Source organism: Podarcis muralis, chromosome Z (assembly GCF_964188315.1).
Source record: "Podarcis muralis chromosome Z, rPodMur119.hap1.1, whole genome shotgun sequence".
Taxonomy (NCBI): Eukaryota; Metazoa; Chordata; class Lepidosauria; order Squamata; family Lacertidae; genus Podarcis; species Podarcis muralis.
The window spans coordinates 14,115,742-14,140,710 of NC_135673.1; the positions used below are offsets into that span (position 1 = coordinate 14,115,742).

The window sequence follows — 24,969 nt, forward strand, 5'->3', positions numbered from 1 at the left end:
CCATCAAGCTCAGTATTGTCTACAATGACTGGTCGTAGCTCTCCATGGTTTCAGGCAAGGAGTCTTTTCCAGCCAAACCTGGAGCGGTTGAACCTGGGACCTTTTGCATGCAAAGCATGTTCTCTACCACTGCGCAATGGCCTTTCCCTGAGTAAAGTAAAAGTCTAGTCCTCAAGGTTCTGAATATAGGGATGAATTAAGAACATAGGTTCATCTACGCAATATTGTCTGCACCGGCTGGGAGCAGCTCCCCAGGGTTTCAGGCAAGGAGTCTTTCCCAGCCCTACCTGGAGATGCCAATGTGGACCGAACCTGAGACTGCCTGTAGGACATAATATTCAAATGGAAGACTGGGAAAAACTATGGAAAGTAAATTTAAAATTTACCAATTGTATATTATTAAGACAGAATTACATGAAGATGATGTTTCGATGGTATATTACACCTGCTAAAATGGCAAAAATGTATAGAACAGGCTCCAATAAGTGTTGGAAGTGTAAAGAAAAAGAAGGCACATTCTTTCATATGTGGTGGAATTGTAAAATAATTAAAAAGTATTGGGAAAAGATTTATAATGAATTGAAAAGAATGTTTAAGATAACTTTTGTTAAAAGACCAGAAGCCTTTTTATTAGGCATTTCAGGTCAAGATATGCCAAAAGAGAAGAAGAAACTGTTCATGCACGCTACAACAGTGGCTAAGATGGAAAAGCAAAGAACAATGGCAAGAAAAACTGATGGAATATGCTGAAATGGCAAAGCTAACTGAAAGACTCCGAGACAAAAACAATAGAGATTTTAAAGAAGATTGGGAACCATTTATGCTGTATTTACAGAATCAATGCAAAGAAATGGACTTACTAGCAGGGTCTGAGTAAACACTTACAATTAATAATATAAACATAGAAGCTATAAAGATGAGGTTAAAATGATAAGAATATAACAACATTCAATTTATGGATATAATATTGAAGTATAGTATTGTAAGCAGGACAAGTTTATATGTAAAAAAAACCAGAAGGGGAAGTTGAGGGAAGTCATGGGGTGGGGAGAGGGGAATTCAGTTTGTTATTATTTGTTATGATGTAATTGTGATAAAAGAATAATAATGTAAAATTCAACAAAAAATATTTTTTTTTTTTTGGGGGGGGGAGAACCTGAGGCTGCCTGCATACAAGGCAGATGTTCACAGAGCTAAGGCCCTTCCCCTAACGAAACTGACTAGCAATGCATCCTGGATCAGTTTCTCCTTCTACAACTGGGAATGGAAGGGCACCCCACAACTCAAGTGAGCTGTCAGTTCCAGTTCTGATCATGCATTCACCCATCCCAAGCACACTGAGAACACCGCAATCCTTATCTTAGGAAGGGGACCATGTGGGTAGCAGCTAAAAGCTCTTTCTTAGAAGAGGAAAGGTCTACCCAGACCGAACCCTCTATTCCCCATGACAGTACAGTACTCTGAAAACAAAAGGCCATGCTTACAATGTCTCCACCTGCTAGGATCATAAGCAACAATTCTGATCATCCCTGGTCCAGTGGCATTTTGCACCAGGAAAGACAGATGCTAGAGCTGTATCAACCCCTATGATCTAAGGCAGGAGGAGCTATAAGAATTGTAAGGCACAATAGACACTAGATGTGCTTTGGGAACAAGGGTGGGGCGCTCCTTGTGGTCTTGAACACATCAACCCCGCCAAAGCTCCTTCACAGCTCAGTATAGCCAATCCAAAACATGTCTGGAAGTGCCTATGTTCCACTTATTAATGCTAACTTGCACGGCTTATCAAAGCAGTAGCACAAATTAAATGAAGATATGAATATGCAAATCAAGGGAAGATAAGAATATTCAAATGCAGCCACAGCTGGTCATATATTTTCAACACAGTTGTCATCTGTAAGACAAACTGCTTGGGCCCTTGCCTGCCCAATCCCCAATAAAATAAAAATATCTCTTGGGAAATAAATTATGAAAGCTGGGGGAGAGTGGAGGGCAGGAGGCAAAATGGCTTCCTATTTATTTCAGCATTTAAAGGCATTTGAACCCCTGCGTATCAGTGTCAAGTTTCCAAGCAACTAACAAACTCCGCAAGGAATGGCCATGACATCTGGGGCTTTTGAGTTTAGAAAGGTGTGTTATGAGGAATGAGAAAAGGGATACAGAAAAGATTTCATGCCTCTCTTATAATAGTAGGACTCGAGGGCCATCCAATGAAGCTGAATGCAGGAAGATTCAGGAGAGCTAAAGGGCATCTAGCTGGTGAGAACAGGAAGCTGGACTAGATGGGCCACTGCCCTGATCCAGCAAACTGTTCTTATTTGCCAAGCATTTATAAAAAGTTGAAAATGCACAAAAACAAAATTGCAGAGGTAGCAACCAGGACAGTGACTTCAAAAGGTCAGAAAGCAAGCCTGCTAGAAGAAATGAGCCTTGCCTAGCTCATCAAACTGTGAGCAAAAAGACAGAACTGGATGGATCTATCCTGAAAGGGATTCTCATGTTTTAGGCACCACTACAGAAAAGGCCCTGTTTCCTATGCTCCACCTGCTGTGCATCTTATTGGCTACAGTTCCACTGAGCAAAACCTCCATCTTAAGACATAGGCAAGTTTATGGCTGTGTGGACTATCACCAATTTAAGGTGCCAACAGCTGGTGTTGAATGGTGTTGAATGGCTCAGGACCAACTCATGCCTTGACATCTGTAGGGGGTGGCCCTGTTCTTGGCACTCCCAAGAGAAGCAGTTCACTATGCTGTGATGTAAGGGCAGGGTCTTCACTGCAGCAGCACCCCAGCTGTGGAACTTCCACCACTTGAAATAAGACTGCTCCACTCCATATTAATCTTTCACTGCCATGTGAAGGCATATTTTTCCATTCAGTCTTTTGAGATGATAAGTAGGAAGAAAAGGCTGTATGACTGCCAGTTTTTAAAGAAGTATGCAAGACACTGTCATTCAATTTTCTTTTCAGTTGTGGTTATGTGCTGTTGAATTTTATATGAGTGTTTGCACACCACCCTGATTTATATAGATGAAAAGTAGTCTAGAAATGAAAGGCCATAAACTAAGTAAATTGGGAGAAAACAATCCTTTCACAATACTTTTAAAGGCACATTGATATTTTACTGAGCTTGGACATGGTTCAGGTTCCCTACTCATCCACAAAAGCTCACTGGATGTTCTGGGGCAAGCCCTTGTCTCATGTTCACACATGCAGGCCTCACCATCTGATGCAAGGCATGTGTCAGTGTGCCATCACAGGTCGAACGCCACAGTGAGAACCTCCGCATCGCCTCAATGCATTCCATGGTGTCCCACTGGCACACTGAGTTGCAACTCATCAAGGAAGAGGAAACAGAAGGAGAAGAGGAGGTGGAGACAGAAAGTGAGCAAGTCTAAAGGGAAGATGAGAAGAAAGAGAAAGCAGTGAAGAAGAAAGCAGTATTTCAAAATAAAAAAGAAGTCTTGAGGAACCCTTTTCTGTTGAGATCTGCATGCCCTCAGACTGCATGCCACCCCCTTTTCTTTTTCAGCTACTCCTTTTCTCTCCCACTCCCCTCTTCCTGCTGCTGGAGGAATAGGTTGCTCTTTGAGAGAGGTCCAAACTGAGCTTTTGCTGCTTCCATCATCCCATCTGATTCAGGTTCCCTCCCTCCAGACTGTTTTTCCTAGGCTCCTGCCCCCCACGAACCCCCCCCCCATCAATGTTTACAGGGGAAGGGGACAATTCACCTGTCAATCACCTGACATCATTATGATGCCAGGTGATTTGACAGATGGCTTGCCCCACCCACACCCACCCTGGTCAAAAGTACCTTGCGCAGTGCTTCCCAAAGCACTTAACAGCCGGTTGGTTATCAGACACTTCAGAACTGCAGCATAAGGAGCTTTACTGGCCTCATGTTCAGCAAACCTCCAAGTTCAGGGCTGACAAAGTTACTTTCTGCAGGGATCAGCTTCCCCATGGGCTGTAGGGTGCCCACTCCTGATCTAAATGAGCACCTGACTATATCCTGAATGGCTGACATTATTTAAGACACAGTGAAGTAGCATTTAATAATACAGCAAGGAGTTCAACCAAGAAAATATTACCTGTTCTACCTGGGAATAAGAAAAGGCACAGACTAAGTAGTTCATGTACTGGTAGATGGCTTGCATGTGTTGTGCGACAGAGCCACTGGCTTCTACTGGTTCTTAGGGGAGGGACGGCTGCAAAGCTTCCAAGTGCACACACAATGCATGGGCTCTTTGGGAAGAAAGAGTGGGGTAAAAATTTAATAAATAACAGACCCAGCACTCTCCTATATGGACAGAAAATTCCAAATATGACTTCACATGTTTCCCATTTCTCTCTGAGATTCTGGAAATAATGATTGACCCCAACTGCAGAATGAACAACACCACCTACACCTTGAGCTAGAAGGCTAGAAAAGGATTATAACCTAAGAAGGCAATTCCTATACTGCATCCCTCATGGCTCATCTCCAGAGGAGGTTGCCTGATTTATCTCTGCATGAGTCATAGTGCTCTAAGGCAGCTTCCTTTCAATAAAGACCAACATCCTGGGTCCGCACATCACCTGCACTCCATGCATCAGCTTAGTGACAACATGCTTGAGATGGTGGAAAATGTTGTCTACCTGGGTTCCACCATAACCAGCAACCTTTCCATCGATGCTGAGATGGACAAGCATATTGGCAAGGGAATGACTTGCCTCTCCAAAAGGGTATGGGAGAATGTGATGCTAACAACCAATACTAAGATTAAGGTCTACCAGCCTTGCATGTTGAGCACACTGTTCTATGGAAGTGAGTCGTGGGCAACTTGCCAGGAGTGATGCCTCAATGCATCACATGGCATGTGATGTGCTCTCCCAAGATGTGCTCTCCCAAGCCAACATTCCTAGCATGTTCACGCTTATGTTTCAGTGTGGTCTAGGCTGACTTGGTCATGTACACAGAATGAAAGATCACAGGATCCCCAAGGATGTGCTATCCAGGGAGCATGCTTCAGGCACTAGGCCTGTTGGCAGACCAATTCTGCATTACAAAGATGTCCACAAACGTTGTATGAAGGCTGGCAACATTAACCCTGCCATATGGGAATTCCTTGCAGACGATTACAGTGCTTGGAGACAGACAGTCAGGTGATGTATCCACAGCAGTGACCAAAGGAGAAATGACTGGGAGGAGCACAGAAAGAAAAAACACTATGGCGCACCTGTAGCAGCAAAACCAGATGCCTTCATCTGCCACAACTGCAACAAAACATGCCTCTCCTGTATCAATCTCTACAGCCACAGCAAGAGCTGTAACTCTCCAACAGTTTGACTTTACTCCCAAAGGCACACTCTTCCATTGTCTCCCAAGACGGACAGAGCAAAACAATAAGAAGACAAACAACTTCCATTATTGCAGACCACTGGCCAACATGAGCAAGGCTGATGGTAGCTGGAGTCCAGCAATACACGGAGGGCCACAATTTCCTCACACCTTGCTCTAAAAGAAAGCTTTTTTTAAGGATAAGAATGAAAATTGTCTGCAAATATCATTATTTTTAAATCAAGCTTCTCTTTTCAGAAGCTTGGGATGCAGTGAGCTAGGCAGAAGCTTATGAGCCTGAACCTAGTGGGCACATCCTAGCTAAACTATTGATTTCCCCTTGAGCTTTTCTCTGCATGACAGTTGGCAAATTTTTTTTGAAAAAAACAGAACTGGTTTCTAAATACAGAGTACATTCCTCAGGCTATTTTAATGCCATTCAGACCACAGACATGTACAGAGGTTCACTGGATTAGAAAACACACTTCAGAAAACTGTAAGAGATTCGCAAGGACGAAACAACCCACGGAAGGCACTAAATAAACTCCTGAGACCTTTCAATGCAATCGGTTATTCATGACCATTGTACACAATGGATTGTTTGGGGTGTGTCTGTCCTTTTTCTACGGATTTCAATTGTCATCAGCTTTGAATGGTTTTCTGGAAACACAGAATATGAATGGATAAATAAAGGAACCAGGGCTGAAGATAGTTGCAGAGTAATTAATGAATGGAATTAGTTCACAATTATGCTGCCCACACAGTTGCAATTCTTTAATGACCTGCATATTTCTGAAAAAGTCATACCCTGCAGGCAATACCCTGCTACAACCCTTTGTAAGTGAAGATCATTCAGATTCAGGGCAGTCCAACTTTTCATACCAAGTCAGCTGCAAGAGTACTTCAACACGGAACCTGTGGGCCACACACTGCTCAGTTGTGTGCACAGGGGCTGGGGAGTGAGTCCAAAATCTGAGGCCCCACCCTGTTCTCATGCTGCCTTCCCAAAGTCAGCTATACAAGGTGTCAGGCTTTGGGAAGGAGGCACAAGGCTATGGTAGGGACCGGGAGTCCTCCTACCTCCTTCACAGTGCCTTGCTCATCCAGCTTTAGGAAGGCAGCATTAGGTTGGGGGGGGGGTGTCAAATGTTGCTGAGGGCCACCAAAAAAACGGTATTGAGGGCTGCATTCAGTCCTCAGATTGTGCATTCTGGTTCAGAGTGAACAGAACTGCCTTGCTTGATCAGACCAAAGAGGTGTCTACTCCAGAGAAGCTAAAGGTGGAGGCAGCAGTCCACTGGTAGCTCACAAGCTCCACCCAGATTGCCCGCAGAATGATTGTGGGATGGCCAAGAACAGTCAAGCCAATGTTGTGCATGCCAAATGCAAGGAGAGCTGGGGATGGTAGTTTTCCTAGAGCTACTGACCCACATTGGTGGCACTGGGAAACTGAAAATCTCAGAAATTGGTTCAAAAGAACGGAGGTAGCTTCCAAACTTTGGGGTGGGGTGCCAAGTTTTAGTCTGAGCACTGCTAGGGAGTTTGTTCTCAGCCAGACTGAATGCAGCTTAAGTACCTAGATTAGTCTTTTTGGTTAGCAGTGAGCTACCTGTCCCCAGAAAGAGTGTAAATTGGTCTATTGCCAAATGTTGTTCAAATTGGTGACATATGACCAAAACAAAACTATGTGACATTTGTTGGCCAATCTGTGGCCATCCAGATTTTGCTGGGCCATAACCCTCATCATTTCTGGCTACTGGCCATGCTGGCAGGGACTGACAGGAGTTGGGTGTCCACAACATCTGGTGCATTGTGTGTTCCCCATTCCCACTCTATGGTTCAAAGCACTGCAAAGCAGAGTAGATGTCTTAAGGAAATCAACAGCACACTCACATAATAATGCAAGAAAAGTCCTGATGGCCCATCTAGTCCAGCGTTCTGTTCTAAAAGTGGTCAACCAAATGCCCTAGAGAAGGTGTGGAGAACCTCTGGCCTTCCGGATGTTGCTGAAACTCCCTTCATCTCTAGCCACTGGCCGTGTTTGTTAGGTGTGATGGGAATTGTAGTTCAGCAACATTTGGAAGTTTATAGGTTCCCCACTCCTGCCTCCAAGGGAAAGCCACAAGCAGGACCTGAGTACATTAGAACTCTTACCACATGTGATTCTCAGCAACCTGTGCTCTGAGGTACACTGCCTCCAACAGTAGAGGCAACAGTCTTTTTCTCCATGAATATGCCTATTCCTCTTTTAAAGTCCTCCAAGATGGTGGCCATCATTGCCTCGTGTAGGACCAAATCCCACATGAAGAACTAACCATTGCCTTTCTGCCATCGGAAGAGTCTGGCAGCAAGAACTACATTGGAAAAAGCAAATTATGGGTTCAGGATACATGGGGGAGAAAAATCTCTTGCCAAAAAGGGCAGCCGGGTTGCACCAACAGATATTTTTAGCCAGATTTTGAGCCCCTCTTCTCTTTGATGGTGAGCCCAAAGGAACTGTCCACACCCAGAAAATAAATTTAGAAATTCTTTCCAAATTCAGCTTTTTGGTTAAGTCACAAGCCAGCTGCCTTGCATTCCATTAGACTCCAGCTGTCTCCCTCCCCATCCCAATAACACAAAACACACATTCCCTTCTTACACCCAAACAGGCATCCGCGTGTTACCTTAATGAGTCGGTTGGCTACTTTGTTTATTTTAGCAATACTGTTTTTTAGATTATAACCACAGTATTTTCAACACTATTTTCAATTGCCTCCACTATCAGAGGCAATCTGCCCCTGAACAGCAGTTGCTGTGTTGCATTCAGGTCCTGTTTTTAGGCTTCCCATCATGGGCCTCTTGTTGGCCACTGTGAGAACAGGATGCTGGACTAGACAAGCCTTTGGCCTGATCCAGGAGCCAGACTCTTCTGATGTCCAAGCCGGCTCTCCCTCACCACACATCAGCACTCAATGTTTACTGGATGTAAAAGCTATGCACTGCACCCATGGTGTACATTTCATAAAATACAGCTTGTTGCCATGCGGTGAGCAGTAAGATACATTTGCACCAGCCTGAAAGCAGAAATCAGCTGATCACAGTGTTAGTGCAAGCCTGCCAGTTATTTCCAGGATTGAGTGCCAAGTATACAGATTTCTTGTCCATTTCGATTTCCATTCATAAATTGCCTCCATCTCATGTCTACATTAAAATGTTATTTTGGAAAAATGAAATTTATACCCAAGCATGTGTTTTATCTCAGTGTACTTATTTCTTAAATATATCATTATAAAATATGCATTTTAAACACCTTTTAAAAGTCAATAACAATCTCAAAATTCAGATAACTACAAAATTGGAAGGAATAATTTGTTATTCTGATCCACACATCAACCTAGGAGGTGCAGGTAAGGGTAAATTGGCATCAGAGTTCACAGACTCCAATCCCTTGAGCATCCCTGGGGCCACTTCTGGGAGAGAGGAATGGCGATTTAGCTGTGTTTCTGCTAGCTGCAACTGACAGAAGATAATTACAGTAGATTCCGGCATATTAGGCGACTGGGAGTATTAGACGACCCCCCCAATTGGCAGCTGCAATTTGGCGGTTCGTATTAGGAGCCCAGTCGCCTAATACGCCAGGCAGCTCCGCGCTGGGAGTAAGCCGCCAGGCGTGGAGCGGAGCCTGCCGCCCCTGCTGCTGCTTCCGAAGTAGCGGGGGGGGGGGCTCCGCACCGGGCAGCTTTTTCCCGGCGCAGCGCCTGCTGCCCGCTGCTGCTGTTTCAGAGCTGCCGCAGCAGCAGCAGGGGGGGGCAGGCTCTACGCCGTGCCTCCCATACCCGGCGTATAAGACGACCCCCGACTTTTTAACCTCTTTTCCGGGGTTAAGATGTTGTCTTATACGCTGGAATCTACGTTATGTGGTGATTGATAAAATTCAGACAGATCACTCTGGAGATCACGGTGATCTGGGAGTCAACCTCAAGACACTTGGATCAAAGCCGTTTTCCTGCTGTCTATGCTTGCATTTTGGACAGAAGATAGGATGAGCTGGCAAGCTATGGAGTAACACCATCATGCCAAAATGCCACACAGTCACCTTATAGGTAAATAAGAATCACATCCTCTCTTTTTAAAACATCTTTGGGATGAAGAAACTGTCACAAGACACCACTCTTCCCCCCCCCCCCAAAAAAAAAATCTGCTGGGGAAAATCTAAAATTTGAAAATCTTTGAGTACCACTTTCTGTTGTTGAGAAAACAGAGAGGGAACTAATTCTTAAAGTATCTAAAGCAAACTGGAAGGCTTGGTTTATGGTGGACAAGAAACATTAAAATGAATTATAGGAACTCCTGTATTTGAAAATCTTTAATCTTTTTCCCCCTCTGCCACTAAATAATTGGTGAAACTGAAAGTCAAGTGGCCATCATTAGCAGTGGTTGATGGAGAGAGACCCCTGGAAATTTTGGTCTCCTAGGGTGAGAGATTGGGAGGAGAAAGGAAAAATCCCAGGTGAGAGCTGGCAGGGACTACTGTCCTTTGTGGGTGGTAAGGACCTATAATTATTTTACCTATTTGATTTGTATCTTCTGCAGTTGTAATTCACTAGATTATGGGAAAATCTTAATAATGAGGCCACTTTCTGCATCTCCAAATGATTTACCTCATCAACCTCATAAAAGGTAACTTCCTATGTATGAGTCAGATTCGTTGGGTCAATATCCTCCATATTGTAGGGTTGCTATACGTCCAGTTTTTGCCAGACATGTCCTCTTTTTTCAGGGGTGAAATTACTGTCCGGGCAGATTTTTAAATTTTTGGAAAACGTCTGCCTCTGTGTTTTCTCTTCCTACAGTTAGTTATAGTGATGGGAATGAGGAAGGTCCCAAGATGGATCTGATGTGCTGGGTGTGGAACTTGTTGCCTCCCCACCTGGCCCACCAATGGCTGTGAGGATGCACTGGCCCTTCTGGAACTTAAGTAGATGGCTAAGTGTGGGAGAGTTGGGAGAGGAAACATCATTTTTCTTTAGGGTGGGGGAAGAGGGCTATTTACTATTGTAGGGGTGGGGAGAGAATCAGCTTTTTTCTTTCTTTTTGGGGCCATCAGGATTCGTTCCCAAATTGCCACTTCCCTAAATTTCTACAGAAGCGGGGGGGGGGGGGGGAGAAGGGATGTTCTTGGACAATCAAGAAAGCTTTGTTTATCTTTAGGAAGTCGCATTATGCTTAAGTTTGCTCCCCCCCAATCTTTTCATGGTAGGAGATTTCATTAATGTCTCTTTGGAAAGGGAAAGAATGTATCATTTTGCTCTGAAAACCATTCCCTTTTTAAAGGGAGGGGCAGTATGCACTTAGGCTAGTATTGTTCTGACACATTATGTTGTAAAAATCTAAATTGGGCTCAGTCTGAAAAGCTCAACGTGATGTTAGCCTAAGCTCCCTCACTACAACACTGTGTGGTTAAGACATGAGATTTTGCCCAGAGCCTCTGAATGCAATATCCCATGGGACTCCCACAATCAAAAAATAATAATTCTGGGGAGTGTGTTTGCTTCAAACAGTAGTATATGGTGCTGAAATATGAACATCCTTTGGAAATTGGCAAATGTGTCCTCTTTTTTGCTCTTCAATATTGTATATGACAACCCTACCATATTGCCTGCATTAACTGGCAGTGGGTCTCCAGGATAAGTGTCTTTCCCAGCCCTACCTGACGATGCCGGGGATGGAATATGGGACGCTCTACCACTGAGCTACTGCCCTTCTGAAGTCTCTACATTAGAAGCAGCTGAGACATTTAATCACTCCCAGTGCGCACACTCGTCAGAATTACCCACCCTTGAAGCTGGTTGCCTATTGACAAAAAAACACAGGAGGGGAAGCTGCTTCAATGCTTTAAAAAATAAGCCTGTTGGGAAAAGAAACAGAGGGAACCTCCCATTTTAATTTAGAAGAAGCATGCCTCAACTATCAAAAGTTTGCGAAATACTCCTATAGACAAAGCAAGCTTGCGTAAGATCAATTACTGTGGATTAATTAACCTTAAGATGATGTAAATGTTGCAACCCTATATATGCCTGCTTGGGAGTACACATCCTATCAAATTCAACAAGGCTTGCTTTCAAATAAGCATGCATAGAATCAGTCTCATAACCACCTGTTACTTTCAACAGAGCAATGTTAGAAATTCAAATATTATAAGCTAGGCACCAAATGGCTTCTTAAATCAGGGTACAGTCACCAAAATGAAATGCCTAGTTGCCATTTTGGGGCCAGACAGCTCAAAAGTCGTATTTTTCAATATGACTTTTTGGTTGCTGAAATTCATTTGGATTGTGCAGATAAAACATAACCCATAGAATTCTACAGAATGTGTTACTAGTGTGTGAACACAATTAAGATCCAAGGATCCCCAGCCATGCACCTCCAGATGATGAAGTCAGACACCATCCTGCTGCCCTTCGCTTGGTCATCTTCACTTGGTCGCAAGTGGCTAATAGCCAAGTGCGAAATGAGCCTTGCAAATTCCAAACGAGGTGAGGAACCTCAAGCCCAGGAGCCAAATGCAGCCTTCTGGCCTCTCTTTCTAGCCCTTGGAATACTCCCCAAGCCATGCACCCTCTCTGAGGCCACACTCCTCAGTGCCCTCCTTCACACCTGAGTGTTATTTCTTGGCTGGAATGTGCCCTTGATTTTTGATAATACTTCTTGATTGTATGGTCAGCAGTTCAAATCTGTGTGATTGGGTGAGCTCCTGTTGCTCTGTCCCAGCTCCTTCCAACCTAGCATTTGAAAGCATACCAGCGTGAGTAGATAAATAGGTACCACTGTGGCGTGAAGGTAAACAGCGTTTCCGTGCGCTCTGACTTCCATCACGGTGTTCCGTTTCACCAGAAGCAGTTTAGTCCTGCTGGCCACATGACATGGAAAGCTGGCCGTGGACAAACACTGGCTTCCTCAGCCTGAAAGTGGAGATGAGTGCCACACACCACAGTCGAATTTGACTGGACTTAACCGTCCAAGAGTCCTTTACCTTTACCATACCAACTTCTTGAAAAAGATTCCAAAGCCCCTGGTTTGAAGGCAGTTTTGCAAATAAGCTTGCAGAAGTTGCTAGCTGCCTTTCAAGATATAGTACCTGGGCTTATTATTTGCAGCCAGGAAGAGAAAGAACAGCCAGGTCTAGCTGTCCTGTAACGGCAGGCTGACATGACATTTCGTTTCTCCAATTAACCTGCTGGGACAGCCAGTTAATCTTTCACCAGAGGTTCACAGTGCTCCTGGGATCCTTGCCTCCCAACAGCATCAGAAAACCCCTGTGTCCTTCCTTTACCCCTGGGTTGGGGAATCCTTTTCAGTCCACATTGCTTCATAGGCAACTTTTTGGGAGCAAGATGACACCAGTAGGAGGGCAACAGATGTAATTCTGACAATGGCACAGTGGGCTTCATCAAAGCTGTGCAAAGACCAGAGTCTTCAATACTCCCTTTCCATGCCTGTCTCCATCCTCTACCCAGACAAACAGGTAGCTACGGCACAGTTTAAGGATACATCCTAGCCAGGCAATAGTACTCAAGGAGGGCATGGAGGAAGCCTGAGAGGGGAATGACAGCCTGGGAAGAGAGATAAGGACTGGACAGAAGCCCAAAGGGCTGTATTTGATCCTGGCTACTGCTTCGCCCCCTAACCGAAGGAATGGGAGAGCCCCTGAAATGTATTGCCCTAGGTTGCTTTATATACAGTTGCTTTATTCATCACACACACACACACACACACACACACACACACACACAAAGTAAAGGTAAAGGACCCCTTAAAGGATGGTTAATTCCAGTCAAATTTTATTATGGGGTATGGCACTCATCTCCACTTTCAGGCCAAGTGAGCCAGTGTTTATCTGCAGACAGCTTTTCAGGTCAACTGCCCAGCATGACTAAACAGCTCTGGCACACAGAACACCATGACGAGTGCCAGAGCACACAGAAAGGCCATTTACTTTCCCGCCACAGTGGTACCTATTTATCTATTCGCACTGGTATGCTTTCGAACTGCTAGGCTGGCAGGGGCTGGGACAAAGCAACGGGAGCTCACCACTGTTGGGTGGACTTGAACTGCTGACCTTATGATCTGCAAGCTCAAGAGGCTCAGTGGTTTAGACCACAGCGCCACCCGTGTCCCTCTGTCACAGTATTCTGCTCCAAGCATTCAGAAGATATTACTCAGCAATTAATCAGTATCTGGGGAACAATCTGACCTCTGACACAATGGGATGCTCACTTGTTTTAGACAGTTACCGTACTTGGTACAAGAGACACGATTTGCACAGTGCATAGTACTTGAAATCAGCTGCTAGGAAATCCAAGTCACTTTTTATTTCCAAGGGGTCCCTCCAAAACCTTATCACAGGAAGACAGATTCAGATGCTGCACAGAACTAAGAAGTCAAGACAAAAAGCATTTAAAAACCATCAGACCCAGAAATCTCTCTATGCCTTTCAAGCAAGTAGAGACAGACAGGTCTGAACAGTGCCTGTTTGGTGGGGAAAGGGTGGTGGCATGACACCACAACTGTTACTGTACATTCCCCCAAGGAAGATATCCAGAGAGTCCTTACAGCGCAGAACACAATACAACATTGATTTCTCTCTGCTAATTAAATGCTACATAATGAAACCAAATAAATTCACTGCTTGATTTGCAAAACACTAATTGAATCTTTAAATATAACACCTCTGGTACGCTGAAAAGCAGCTGTAAACAGATACAGCTTAAAATCAGAGGAGACCCTTTAGGAGTCTGAAGTGCCACTAGGCATCCCAGTTAAATGCTTCCCAGTTCACTGCTTCAAGCAGAGGAATGTCTTCCTAACCTTTCTCTTTTCAAGACTAGGGAGAGGGAGATCCCAGCCAGATCCAGCATTCTGGAGAACAAAGAAGAGGAAGGAAGGAATATTAAGAGAATATATTCCACTCTTTCCACTAAACAGGACATTTAGAATTTAAAAATCAGTCATTATGCACAAAGCTATGCCACTCATTAACAGCCTTGTTTTTAGCTAATAAATGTGCAAAAACACAACTTTCAGAACAGTGGGTATTAGTTTTCAGAAATAATATTGTCAGGGTTGCTTCAAGATCCTAGCTCACAGAGGATCACGCTAGCCAACGGTCATTAAGTAAAAGTCTTTATTGAGTTACAGTTTCCATTCTCAAGCTGCTGCGTGCAACCCTACGTCTAGTAGCTAGATCGGCGAAGCTCCGTCTGAATCTCCGCCCCTCGTACACCAACTTAATATCCTAGCCCTGCTCCACCTTTTCCGCCTGACTGTTCTTCTCTGGGTCCCTCTGCCCCCCTGGGTCTCTTCCTTCCGGGATTCTTCGGACGCTGACCCCCCGGACTCTCCTGTCTCCTTGCGCCGGGCTTTAGGACCCGGCTCTCTTTCCGGGCTGCCTACTGCGCCTCCTTCCTGTGCATTTGAACTTGGCGCGCGCGCCCAACCTTCCACCTTCCGTCTAACCGTTTCTTTGCTCCCAGATGGAGGTGTGGCCACCCCTGACTCGTGCCCTCCCTCCTGCTGTGAGCTGCCAGCGCTTGCCCCCTGGCTCCTTTCCTCTTCCCTGTTCTCTGGCGGTGACGCTGGACCCGATCTCCAACTGCTCTCCTCTGATTCCCCTCTGGCTCTATCTCCCTGGGGTGCCCCCCTAAACTCCCCCCTTGCCTTGGCCACTGGTGCTCCTTTCTGTGAATCCTCCGACTCACTGGAGAGACTCGGAGATCTCGGGTCGTCGTCATCGCTCATCCTTTCTTCTGCCTCCTCCCCTTCGCTCTCTGTTTCCTTCCTTGCCCTTGCCTCTGCTCCTGAACCCCTGACATCCATCCCCCCCTCGAAGCCCCCCACTCCCCCTTCCCCTCCTTCCGGTGCTGGAGCTGGGTGCTGCTGCGTCAAGGAGACGAATGTCGGGTACCGTTCGGTTCCCGTAGCGGGCCTCCCTCCGAAGTCTTCCGGTTCTTCCTCCCTTCTCTCGTCGACGACGGTCACCTCTGCTTCCATCTCTGTGCCGCCGTGCTCGAAACCTGGATCGTCCCCGAAAATGTCCATGTCCGTCTCTCCCTCGCTTCCTCCAGGCGGCGTTGCTCGGCCTGGACCTTCTTGCCACTTCCTGCGCCACTGTTCCTCTGGTTTGTCGTCCCACCAATACGAGGGTTCTGAGGCAGATCCCGAGGGCGACCCCTCCGGGGAACGGACGTCTCGTATCGGGTCCTCGTCCGAGTCGAACCCCCGGAACGTGCTGCCCGAAAGCGTGGGTGTGAAAAGCCAGTCGTCGAAAAAGTCTGCTGGCATCGGTCTATGTGGGAAGAGGGCATGAAACTCGTCTTTGAGCAGAGGTTCGTCCAAGGCGTAGTCCGGCACCCAACTGTTCGCACTGGCCGGGGTGCCCTCCCTGGCGAGAAAGTATTCTACCCCTTCTTCCCCCCATCTGGAATCCAAAATCTCTGTGACTTCGTTGATGCGCTCCTTCTGTGCCACTCCTGCGTGCCCTGTTCTGTCTCTGGCCGGACTCTGCGCCGTTCCGGGTTCCTGAAACCTGTGCGGTGCCTTGTAGGGAGTGAGCACCGATCTGTGGAATACCGGATGCATTCTGGAACCCTCCGGAAGCGCCAGCCTGAAGGCCACCGGGTTGACCTGCTCTTCGACTTGATAGGGCCCCAGTTGCTTATGCCCTAGTTTCTTCTTGGCCAACGACCTGGCCGGCACTGCGTGGGCTGCTAACCAGACCCAGTCCCCCACGTGTAGCTCTTCGCCAACCCTTCTGCGTTTGTCCGCTTGTACCTTGTATGCGTGCTTGGCCAGTTCCAGGTGGCGCCTCAGCTGATCGTGGACTTCCTGCAGTTCCGACGCGAACGCATCTGCCGTCTGCGGCTCCCCTTCCCCCAGCCTTTCCAGTCCCGGGAAGGTTCTGGGGTGCCTCCCGTTGTTGGCGAAGAACGGTGTGACCCCCGTGGACACGTGCTTCGTGTTGTTGTAAGCGAACTCGGCGAGCGGCAGGTAATCCACCCATGTCGCAGGCTGTTGATTTGCATAACACCTCAAGTACTGCTGCATGATGGCATTGACCCGCTCTGCTTGCCCGTTGGTTTGCGGGTGTCTCGCCGACGCCAGGTTGATCTTGACGTTCAGGAAGCCCATCAGCCGCTGCCAGAAATTTGAGATGAACTGCCGCCCCCGGTCGGACAGAATAGACCGTGGCAGACCGTGAACCTTGAACACGTGGTCTATGAACAGTTTGGCGGTTTGTTCCGCCGTGGCCACCTTCGCACACGGAATGAAATGTGCCATCTTGGAGAACAAGTCCACCACCACCAGCACTGCCGTCTTGCCCCTCGAGCTGGGCAGATCCGTGACAAAGTCCAGGGCCACCCTCTCCCAAGGTTCGGCCGGAGTTTGCAGCGGTTCCAACAGTCCGGCCGGCGGTCTAAGCACTGGCTTCGCCCTCTGGCAGGTGTCACACCTCGCCACGTAGTCCGCGACCTCCCTTCTCATTCCAGGCCACCAGAAATCCCTGGCTACTAGTTCCACCGTCTTCTCCTTGCCGAAGTGCCCTGCAGTGGGCGCGTCGTGCATCTGCTGCAGCACCTTGGCGCGAAGTTCGTCTCCCGGCACGTAGATGGCCCCTTTACGGATGAGCAATCCATCTCTTAGCTGGAAACCGTCGGCCGCTGCTTTGCCCCTTTGCACCTCTGAGATCTTTGCTTGCGCGAAGGAGTCCCCCTGCAACGCTCGTCGCACCGCCTCCAGATCCACGGTTGCCGCGGCGCACGCCCACACTGTTGGTGCGAAGATGTGCATGGCGGCCGCTGGCGTTGCTTCCTCCAGATACTGTGGCTTGCGGGAGAGAGCGTCCGCCATGATGTTGGTGTCCCCCGGGACATACTCTATTCGGAAGTCGAAGTTCGCAAAGAACTCAGCCCAACGTATCTGCCTTTGGTTCAGGAACTGTGCCGTGCGCCAGTGCTCTAGGTTCTTGTGGTCCGTGCAAACCTGCACCGTGTGCTTGGCGCCGATCAGAAAGTGCCTCCACGCCTTGAACGCTGCATGAATGGCCAGCAACTCCCTGTCCCATATGGTGTAGTTCTGCTCGGACTTGCTGAGCTTCCTGGAGTAAAACGCTCCCGGTCGCCACACCCCCTGCGGGTCTTTCTGCAGCAGGACCGCCCCCACGGCTCTGTCCGAGGCGTCAGTCTCCACCCTCATCGGCTTGCTGGGGTTGACATGAAGCAGCTGCTCTTCCGACGCGAAGAGACGCTTGAGTGCCTGAAAGGACTGTTCCGCCTGCTCTGTCCAAATGAACTTCTTTTTCTTGGAGCTAAGCGTGTCAGTGATGGCCGCCGTCTGCATAGCGAAGCCCTTGATAAACTTGCGATAGAAGTTCGCAAAGCCGACAAACCGTTGGACCTCCTTCCGGTTGCGCGGGCTCTTCCAATCCAACACCGCTCGAACCTTGGCGCTGTCCATGGCGAGCCCCTTGTCAGACAGCTTGTAGCCCAGAAAATCCACCTCCGTCACGTCAAATTGGCACTTCTCCAGCTTGGCGTAGAGCCTATGGTGCTTCAGCCTGTTCAGTACTTCCTTGACGTGTTTGTCATGCTCCTGTTGCGACTCCGAAAAGATCAGGATGTCATCTAAGAAACAGACGCACGTCTTGTAGAGAAGTCCCGCCAACACGTGATGCATGAATGCTTGAAAAACGTGGGAGCCATTTTGCAATCCAAAAGGCATAACTCTATATTCGTAGGTCCCCAGTGGCGTGAACATGGCTGTTTTCCACTCGTCTCCCTCCCGCATGCGAATGAGGTTGTACGCACCTCGCAGATCCAATTTGGTGAACACTCTGCCCTTCCGCACCTTTGCGAGGAGGTCGTCAATTCGGGGCATGGGGAAGTCCGACGGCTTAGTCACACTGTTCAAGATCCTGTAATCCACTACGAGCCTCTTTTGGGGCGTATCCCGCTTCTTAACGAAGAACACCGGGCTGCCTCCCACCGCCTTGGACTCTCGGATGAAACCGCGCTCCAGATTATGATCTATGAACTCCTTGAGTTCTTGCAGCTCGTCCTCTGACATGGAATACAGTTTCCCCTTAGGCAGCGCCGCCCCTGGCAGCAGGTCAATCTTGCAGTCATATGGCCTGTGAGGGGGTAGCCTGTCTGCCTCCTTCTCGCAGAAAACTTCCAAAAATTCTGCGTACTTGTGGGGAATCGCTTGTAGCGTGCCTAGCAGTAGCTGTGACTCCTCTTCCTCTCCTTCCTGCCTGGGCACGATGCAGTGTTCAGCACAAAAGGAAGAGCCGAAGGTCAGCTGCCTCTGGTACCAAGCCAGCGTTGGGCTGTGTTTGTCCAGCCAACTCATGCCCAACACAATGGGCGTGTCCGACAATTGAGTGACGTTGAAGCTGATGACTTCTTGGTGATTCCCAAGTCGCATCACCATCGGTGGCGTCTGCTGCACCACTTGCCCTCCTAGCAGCTCCCTGCCATCCACCGTGACCACCTGCAGGGGCAGTGTGGCCGGCAGCAACTGTATAGCATGCTGGTTGACAAAGTCCTGCCCCATAAAGTCCGCATTGCTGCCTGAGTCAATGGTGATTGGCACGTCCATGGTGATGCCATTGGGCAGCTGGAGCGACGCGGTGAGCCTCACCACTGGTTTGGGCGGGAGGGGGTTCACGGGCTGTAAAATCTCTGGGGACTGCATCATTAATACGTCTGGCTGGGCCCCAGTGCCTCTTCCTCCAGCCAGACAGCGTCGTTTCCCTGCTGTGGTTCTCCTTGCTGCGTTGCTGCAGTCGCCATTGCTGAGGCTGCAGTGAGCTTGTGGAGCCTCTGGGGACACTCTTTCGCCATATGCCCTGGCTCCTCACAGACGTAACACTTCCTGTTCCCTCTAGGAGGCTTCGCTTTCACTGCTGCTGGTGCTAGGGCTCTGGTTGCTGACTGAGCCCTGGCACCTCCAACCTCCATCGGTTCAGCTCCTCCCCCTGGCGGAGGCGTGGATTGCGTACGTGCTGCTTCTCTGGGAAAGAAGGAGGAGCCCCTGGCTGGTTCGCGCCCTCCACGCCCTTCGTCCCTGCTCCACGGACGTCCTTCCAGCCGTACCCCCACTGCCAGCGCCCTCTGCACGACCTCCTGGGTGGTCCGGGGTCTCTCCCCCCTCGCAATCTCATCTTTTACAGAGCTGTTTAGTCCCTCCCAGAAAAGGTCTCTTACAGGGGTCGCATCTCTGTCCCATTCTAGGGCACTGGCCAAGGCGAAAAAGCGGGCATGGTACTGCCGTACGCTGGCCCTTCCCTGCTTCAGTCCATGAATCTGTTGCCGAGCAAGATCCACGTCAATGCTTGATAAAAAACACGCATCCATCGCTTTAATAAAGGCATTCGCATTTTGGAGCGCCGGATCGTTATCCCTCCATAAATTGCGCAGCCATGCTCTGGCATCCCCATGCAAATAAGACATGATGAACCCCACTTTCTCTTGCTCATCTCTAAAATCTTTACTCAGCAGTTGCAGTGCACACAGTACGTCTGCTTTAAAATTGGGATACTGTTGCAGGTTCCCATCGAAGTGAGAGACCAGACCGCCTGTGCGTCTCCCCAACCCAATCCCCTCTGGTTTGGGTGTCTGTTGCCCTTGCTTCGTAAGCACTTCCAACCTGACCTGGAGATCCCTGTAGGCGGCAGCTGCGTCCTCCTCTCTCTTCCTGGATGCGAGAGCCTCGGCATTCAGCTGTGACACTGCTTCTCTGAGTTCCGCTATCTGCTGTTCAGCCGTCATGTCGGCTGCCGTTCGTGAGCTCACTAGTAGGCACCTGCTTCTCTCCTCTCCTCGAGGCTGTAGATGCCCACAATACGGCAGACGGAGCTTACTGTCAGGGTTGCTTCAAGATCCTAGCTCACAGAGGATCACGCTAGCCAACGGTCATTAAGTAAAAGTCTTTATTGAGTTACAGTTTCCATTCTCAAGCTGCTGCGTGCAACCCTACGTCTAGTAGCTAGATCGGCGAAGCTCCGTCTGAATCTCCGCCCCTCGTACACCAACTTAATATCCTAGCCCTGCTCCACCTTTTCCGCCTGACTGTTCTTCTCTGGGTCCCTCTGCCCCCCTGGGTCTCTTCCTTCCGGGATTCTTCGGACGCTGACCCCCCGGACTCTCCTGTCTCCTTGCGCCGGGCTTTAGGACCCGGCTCTCTTTCCGGGCTGCCTACTGCGCCTCCTTCCTGTGCATTTGAACTTGGCGCGCGCGCCCAACCTTCCACCTTCCGTCTAACCGTTTCTTTGCTCCCAGATGGAGGTGTGGCCACCCCTGACTCGTGCCCTCCCTCCTGCTGTGAGCTGCCAGCGCTTGCCCCCTGGCTCCTTTCCTCTTCCCTGTTCTCTGGCGGTGACGCTGGACCCGATCTCCAACTGCTCTCCTCTGATTCCCCTCTGGCTCTATCTCCCTGGGGTGCCCCCCTAAACTCCCCCCTTGCCTTGGCCACTGGTGCTCCTTTCTGTGAATCCTCCGACTCACTGGAGAGACTCGGAGATCTCGGGTCGTCGTCATCGCTCATCCTTTCTTCTGCCTCCTCCCCTTCGCTCTCTGTTTCCTTCCTTGCCCTTGCCTCTGCTCCTGAACCCCTGACAAATATGAAAGACTTGAGAAACTAATTTCTAGTGCACCCCTCTCAACGCATGCAAAAAAGCAAGAAAAATATATAAACAAGTAGAAAATTTCTTTCAAGTGCCATTTGGAGTTTCCCCTCACAGGAGGCCTCAACTCATACCTCTCTGTTCAAACTTCAGTGGCAATGCAATTCAGCAGGAAAACCCCATCCCCCCTTCAATGGGTGCTGGGACAGGCATTTCCCCACCTACACCCCAATATCAGTCACATCTGGAAACACCCACCAGTTTCCCCAATCACCACTAGTTTCATACCGCAAATCAGGAGCAGAAACTCTGGAAATTCTGTGAGGCTTCTGCAAATATCAAGAAAATGCCAAAGAGCACTTTCATGAGGCTAATCAGTAGAGGATAAGCATATACTGTACATGAATGCAAGAAGTCACCTTCTGTTGTTCCATACTACCTGCAAAGGACCCTGTTTCGAGGAATGAGGGAGAAAGCCAAAGGTCTTTGACAGGTTACTTGTGTAAACCATACATCCTCAATCTGATATCCTCCAGATATTTTGAACTACTGTACAACTCTCATCAGACCGACCCAGCGCCTTGGGAAGTAGCATCTACAGATACAACTTTTCATAGCTGTGTGTGGATATGAACCCAGACCTCCACAGTCCCAGCCCAACACCACCAAATACCACCAAATCCTATTAGTGAAATACAGTAGGTCAGTGGAAATTAATACTACCCCCTTGAACACTAGAGAAAGCTCCCCCACAAAGTCTGCTTTATAGGGCTCAATGAAGCTGGGGCTGATGGGAGTCCAAAATATTTGGAGGGCACTGGGTTGCCATTGTGCTGTAGTGGTTAAAGGGTCAGACTAAGACCCGGCAGACCCAAGTTCAAATCCCTACTTAGCATGAAGCTCACAGGATGGCTTTGAGCCACTCACTGTCTCTCAGCCTGTTCTACCTTCTACGGTTATTGTGGGGATTAAATGATGAGAAGGAGAATCATGCACACCACCTTGAGCTCCATGGAGAAAAGCTGCAATATAAATGCAATAAATAAATAATAAGGAGCTAGAAGAATAAACTCTTTATCCAGTACTGTACTAGGATGCATTTACACTATAGATTGTATTTAAAAGGCCCAGGTCAGGGTGGGAAAAAAGTGTTAATCTACAAGTGGAATGAAGTTTGTTTTACAGAGCTTTATGAAGCATGAGAGCTGGGTTTTTTATAGAGTTGGAAGAAAAACAAGATACTCTGTGGCACTGGGGAAACCATCTATTCTACAGTAATAAGAAGAATCTGATTTATGAAGCTGGAGATGATTGTTCAGGTCAGGAAACAGATTATCTACTGTATTGCACTATGAAAGTGGTTACATCATGGTGCTGATAATGCCAAGGCTGCAGGTTTGATTGCCATATGGAAGAGAAGCATATTCCTGCACTGCAGAGGGTTGGACTAGAATTCAGTGTTTCCCAACCTTGGGCCTCCAGCTGTTTTTGAACTACAATTCCTATCATCCCTGACCACTGGTCTTGCTAGCTAGGGATGATGGGAGTTGTAGTCCAAACACAGCTGGAGGCGCAAGGTTGGGAAACACTAGACTAGATGATCCTCAGGGTCTCTTCCAGCTCTACAATTCTATGATTATATGAAAGAGTCTGTTCTGAATGAAGTTTTGGGGAAAGGTGCTGCTGCTGCTTCTGCCATATGGGGAAGGAGGAACTCTGCTCTGTATGGTTCTGAGCTGAAAGAAGTTGTGAAGCTTATATACCGTAGTTCTGAGGGAGGGAGCATACCTGACACACAGGCCTGAGAAATAAAGAGTGTCCTGGGGGGGGGGGGGGCGGATTCAGTTCATTCTTTTAAGATAGGTTTTGAGAAACTCTCCCAGTAGTATGTGGGGCTTGGTGCAAGTCCCCCCTATAGGTCAAGAAGCCTTCAATGTCTTTTACAACAGGGGTACACGCTATTCCATGGGGCAGGAGTAAACCTGTTTTATAGCACCCTCCTACAGGACTGAAAGAGTAAACAAATAGCTGTATGGGGTGCAATAGGGATTATTCCACAGGAGGAAAAAAGGCTGTATGCAAATATCAGGGGGATACTGAACTTAGGGAAGATGGCTCTGATTCTATGCATAAAATAAAGAGCATTATATGTGAGGAAATTAGGAGCATCCCAGGACCTATGGTTTGAGTTAGTCCCCAAACGTATGTGTCCTATTGGACTGACAGCAGCGCCAAGAGGCAGGAACCCTTATTACTCCACAGTATTAGAAACAGCATTTTTTTTATAATAAAAAAGGGGGAAAGGGGGTGTGTTCCTCCAAAGAGGGTAGGGAAGACGCCTTTTCTATAGGGCTCCCTATACTGGGGGGTATGTGTGTGTGCATCTCTCACATTTGCTATTTATGATTTGCAGCCTTACCCTTTACATATATATATTTTTAAGCTGCTGTTCTATAGAGCAGGAAAGGGCCTACTACTCTCTGGCATTTAGAAGACTTTTATTTTAAATGAAAAGAGATGGGGCTGCCATTCCATGGGGCAAGAGGAAAACGTTTTTAAGAAAAACAAAAGGAGAAGGGGGAAAGAGGAAAGTCTAACTTCAATGGATCTCTGTCGTGGGCGCGGGAGGATTACTATATTCTGTAGGGCGGCCAGACCCTTCCGGGTGGGGGCTGCCTCCATTGAGCATGGGCGGGGGGGGGGGCGTGTGTGTCTGTGTGATTCTATCTCTCTCAGACCCATATAATCCAGCTGATGAAAGAAATCAGGAACCAAAACGGTGTGTGAATGAAAAGCCCTGGTCTCTAGTGCGCCCCCACCCCACACAGTTTCCCTTCCCCCCCGTCCCCAAAACACCGCCCCGCCGACTGAGGAAAGGCGGACGGCCTCCCCCTGCCCCCTTTCTCTCAGCGGCCTTCCCGCCGTCAACCCACCTGCTTTCTCGATCTTGCCGGACATGTCGCGGCCGCGCCGGGGCTGGGCTCCGATCCCGCCCGCCTGCAGAGGGGGGCTTGGGACGGGAGCTCGGGGCTCAGAGGCCCAGCCCGGCTGGAGGAAGCGGCGGAGGTGGAAGACAACGACGACGACGAAGCTGCCGCCGCGAGGGAACACCCGAGCCGGGCGGGAAGGAAGCCAGTCTGCTCCGCCTCAAGACGCCGCAGCGGGGCCTAAGACGAGCGGCTCAGCCCGGCCTCCTCGTCCTCCTCCTCCTCGGTCGCCGCCGCCTCGTCTCGCTTCCCCTCCCTCGGCCGGGCCCCGGTGCGTGTGTGAGAGAGAGAGAGGCTGGAGAGGAGGCCGCACAGCGCGCCCTGCTGCCCGCCCTGGAGAAGGCAGTGGAGCCCGTGGCGGTGGCTAAGGGGGAGGAAAAGGCCTCTCGCCTTCTCTTCCCCTGCTGGATGGCAGCCTGCCTGGGGAGGGAGGGAGCCCCCCTCCCCACTGGACTCAGTGGGGCAGGGGAAAGGCCTCGCCCCGTCATGAACCAGCCCCTCTGCTTAGGAAGGGAGCCCCACAGAATTCAGCAAGCCTTACTCCGGGGAAGCTGGCGCTGTGACCTTGCTTGGGAGGAAGCCCTGTTGAATTCAGTGGGGCAAAAAGGCAAGTGAGAGCTGGACCATCAAGAAGGCTGATCGCCGAAGAATTGATGCTTTTGAATTATGGTGCTGGAGGAGACTCTTGAGAGTCCCATGGACTGCAAGAAGATCAAACCTATCCATTCTGAAGGAATTCAGCCCTGAGTGCTCACTGGAAGGACCGATCCTGAAGCTGAGGCTCCAATACTTTGGCCACCTCATGAGAAGAGAAGACTCCCTGGAAAAGACCCTGATGCTGGGAAAGATGGAGGGCACAAGGAGAAGGAGGCAGTGGAAGACAGGAGGGCCTGGCGTGCTCTGGTCCAGGGGGTCACAAAGAGTCAGACACGACTAAACAACAAAGTCCTGTCTAGTCAGAGGCGGGTCCCTCAGGGCAAAACACTGCCTACACAGG

The 24,969-nt window shown here is 48.8% G+C and overlaps 1 protein-coding gene across 10 annotated transcripts in view; it reads right to left on the reverse strand.

Moving 5' to 3' along the window:
• RAPGEF1 (Rap guanine nucleotide exchange factor 1) overlaps positions 1-24,300 on the reverse strand; it is a 115,138-nt gene extending 90,838 nt beyond the window's left edge. For 2 of the 10 annotated variants that reach the window (XM_077922553.1, XM_077922551.1), the window contains exon 1: positions 23,919-24,280. In XM_077922553.1, coding sequence (XP_077778679.1) covers positions 23,919-23,943 — 25 coding nt within the window. In that variant the 5' untranslated portion in view covers positions 23,944-24,280. Of the gene's footprint in view, positions 1-3,224; positions 3,396-13,580; positions 13,718-23,918 lie in introns of those variants that run through there. The other 8 variants (XM_077922559.1, XM_077922558.1, XM_077922554.1 and 5 more) reach the window with 7 other exon arrangements.
• Positions 24,301-24,969: the final 669 nt, after the last annotated feature.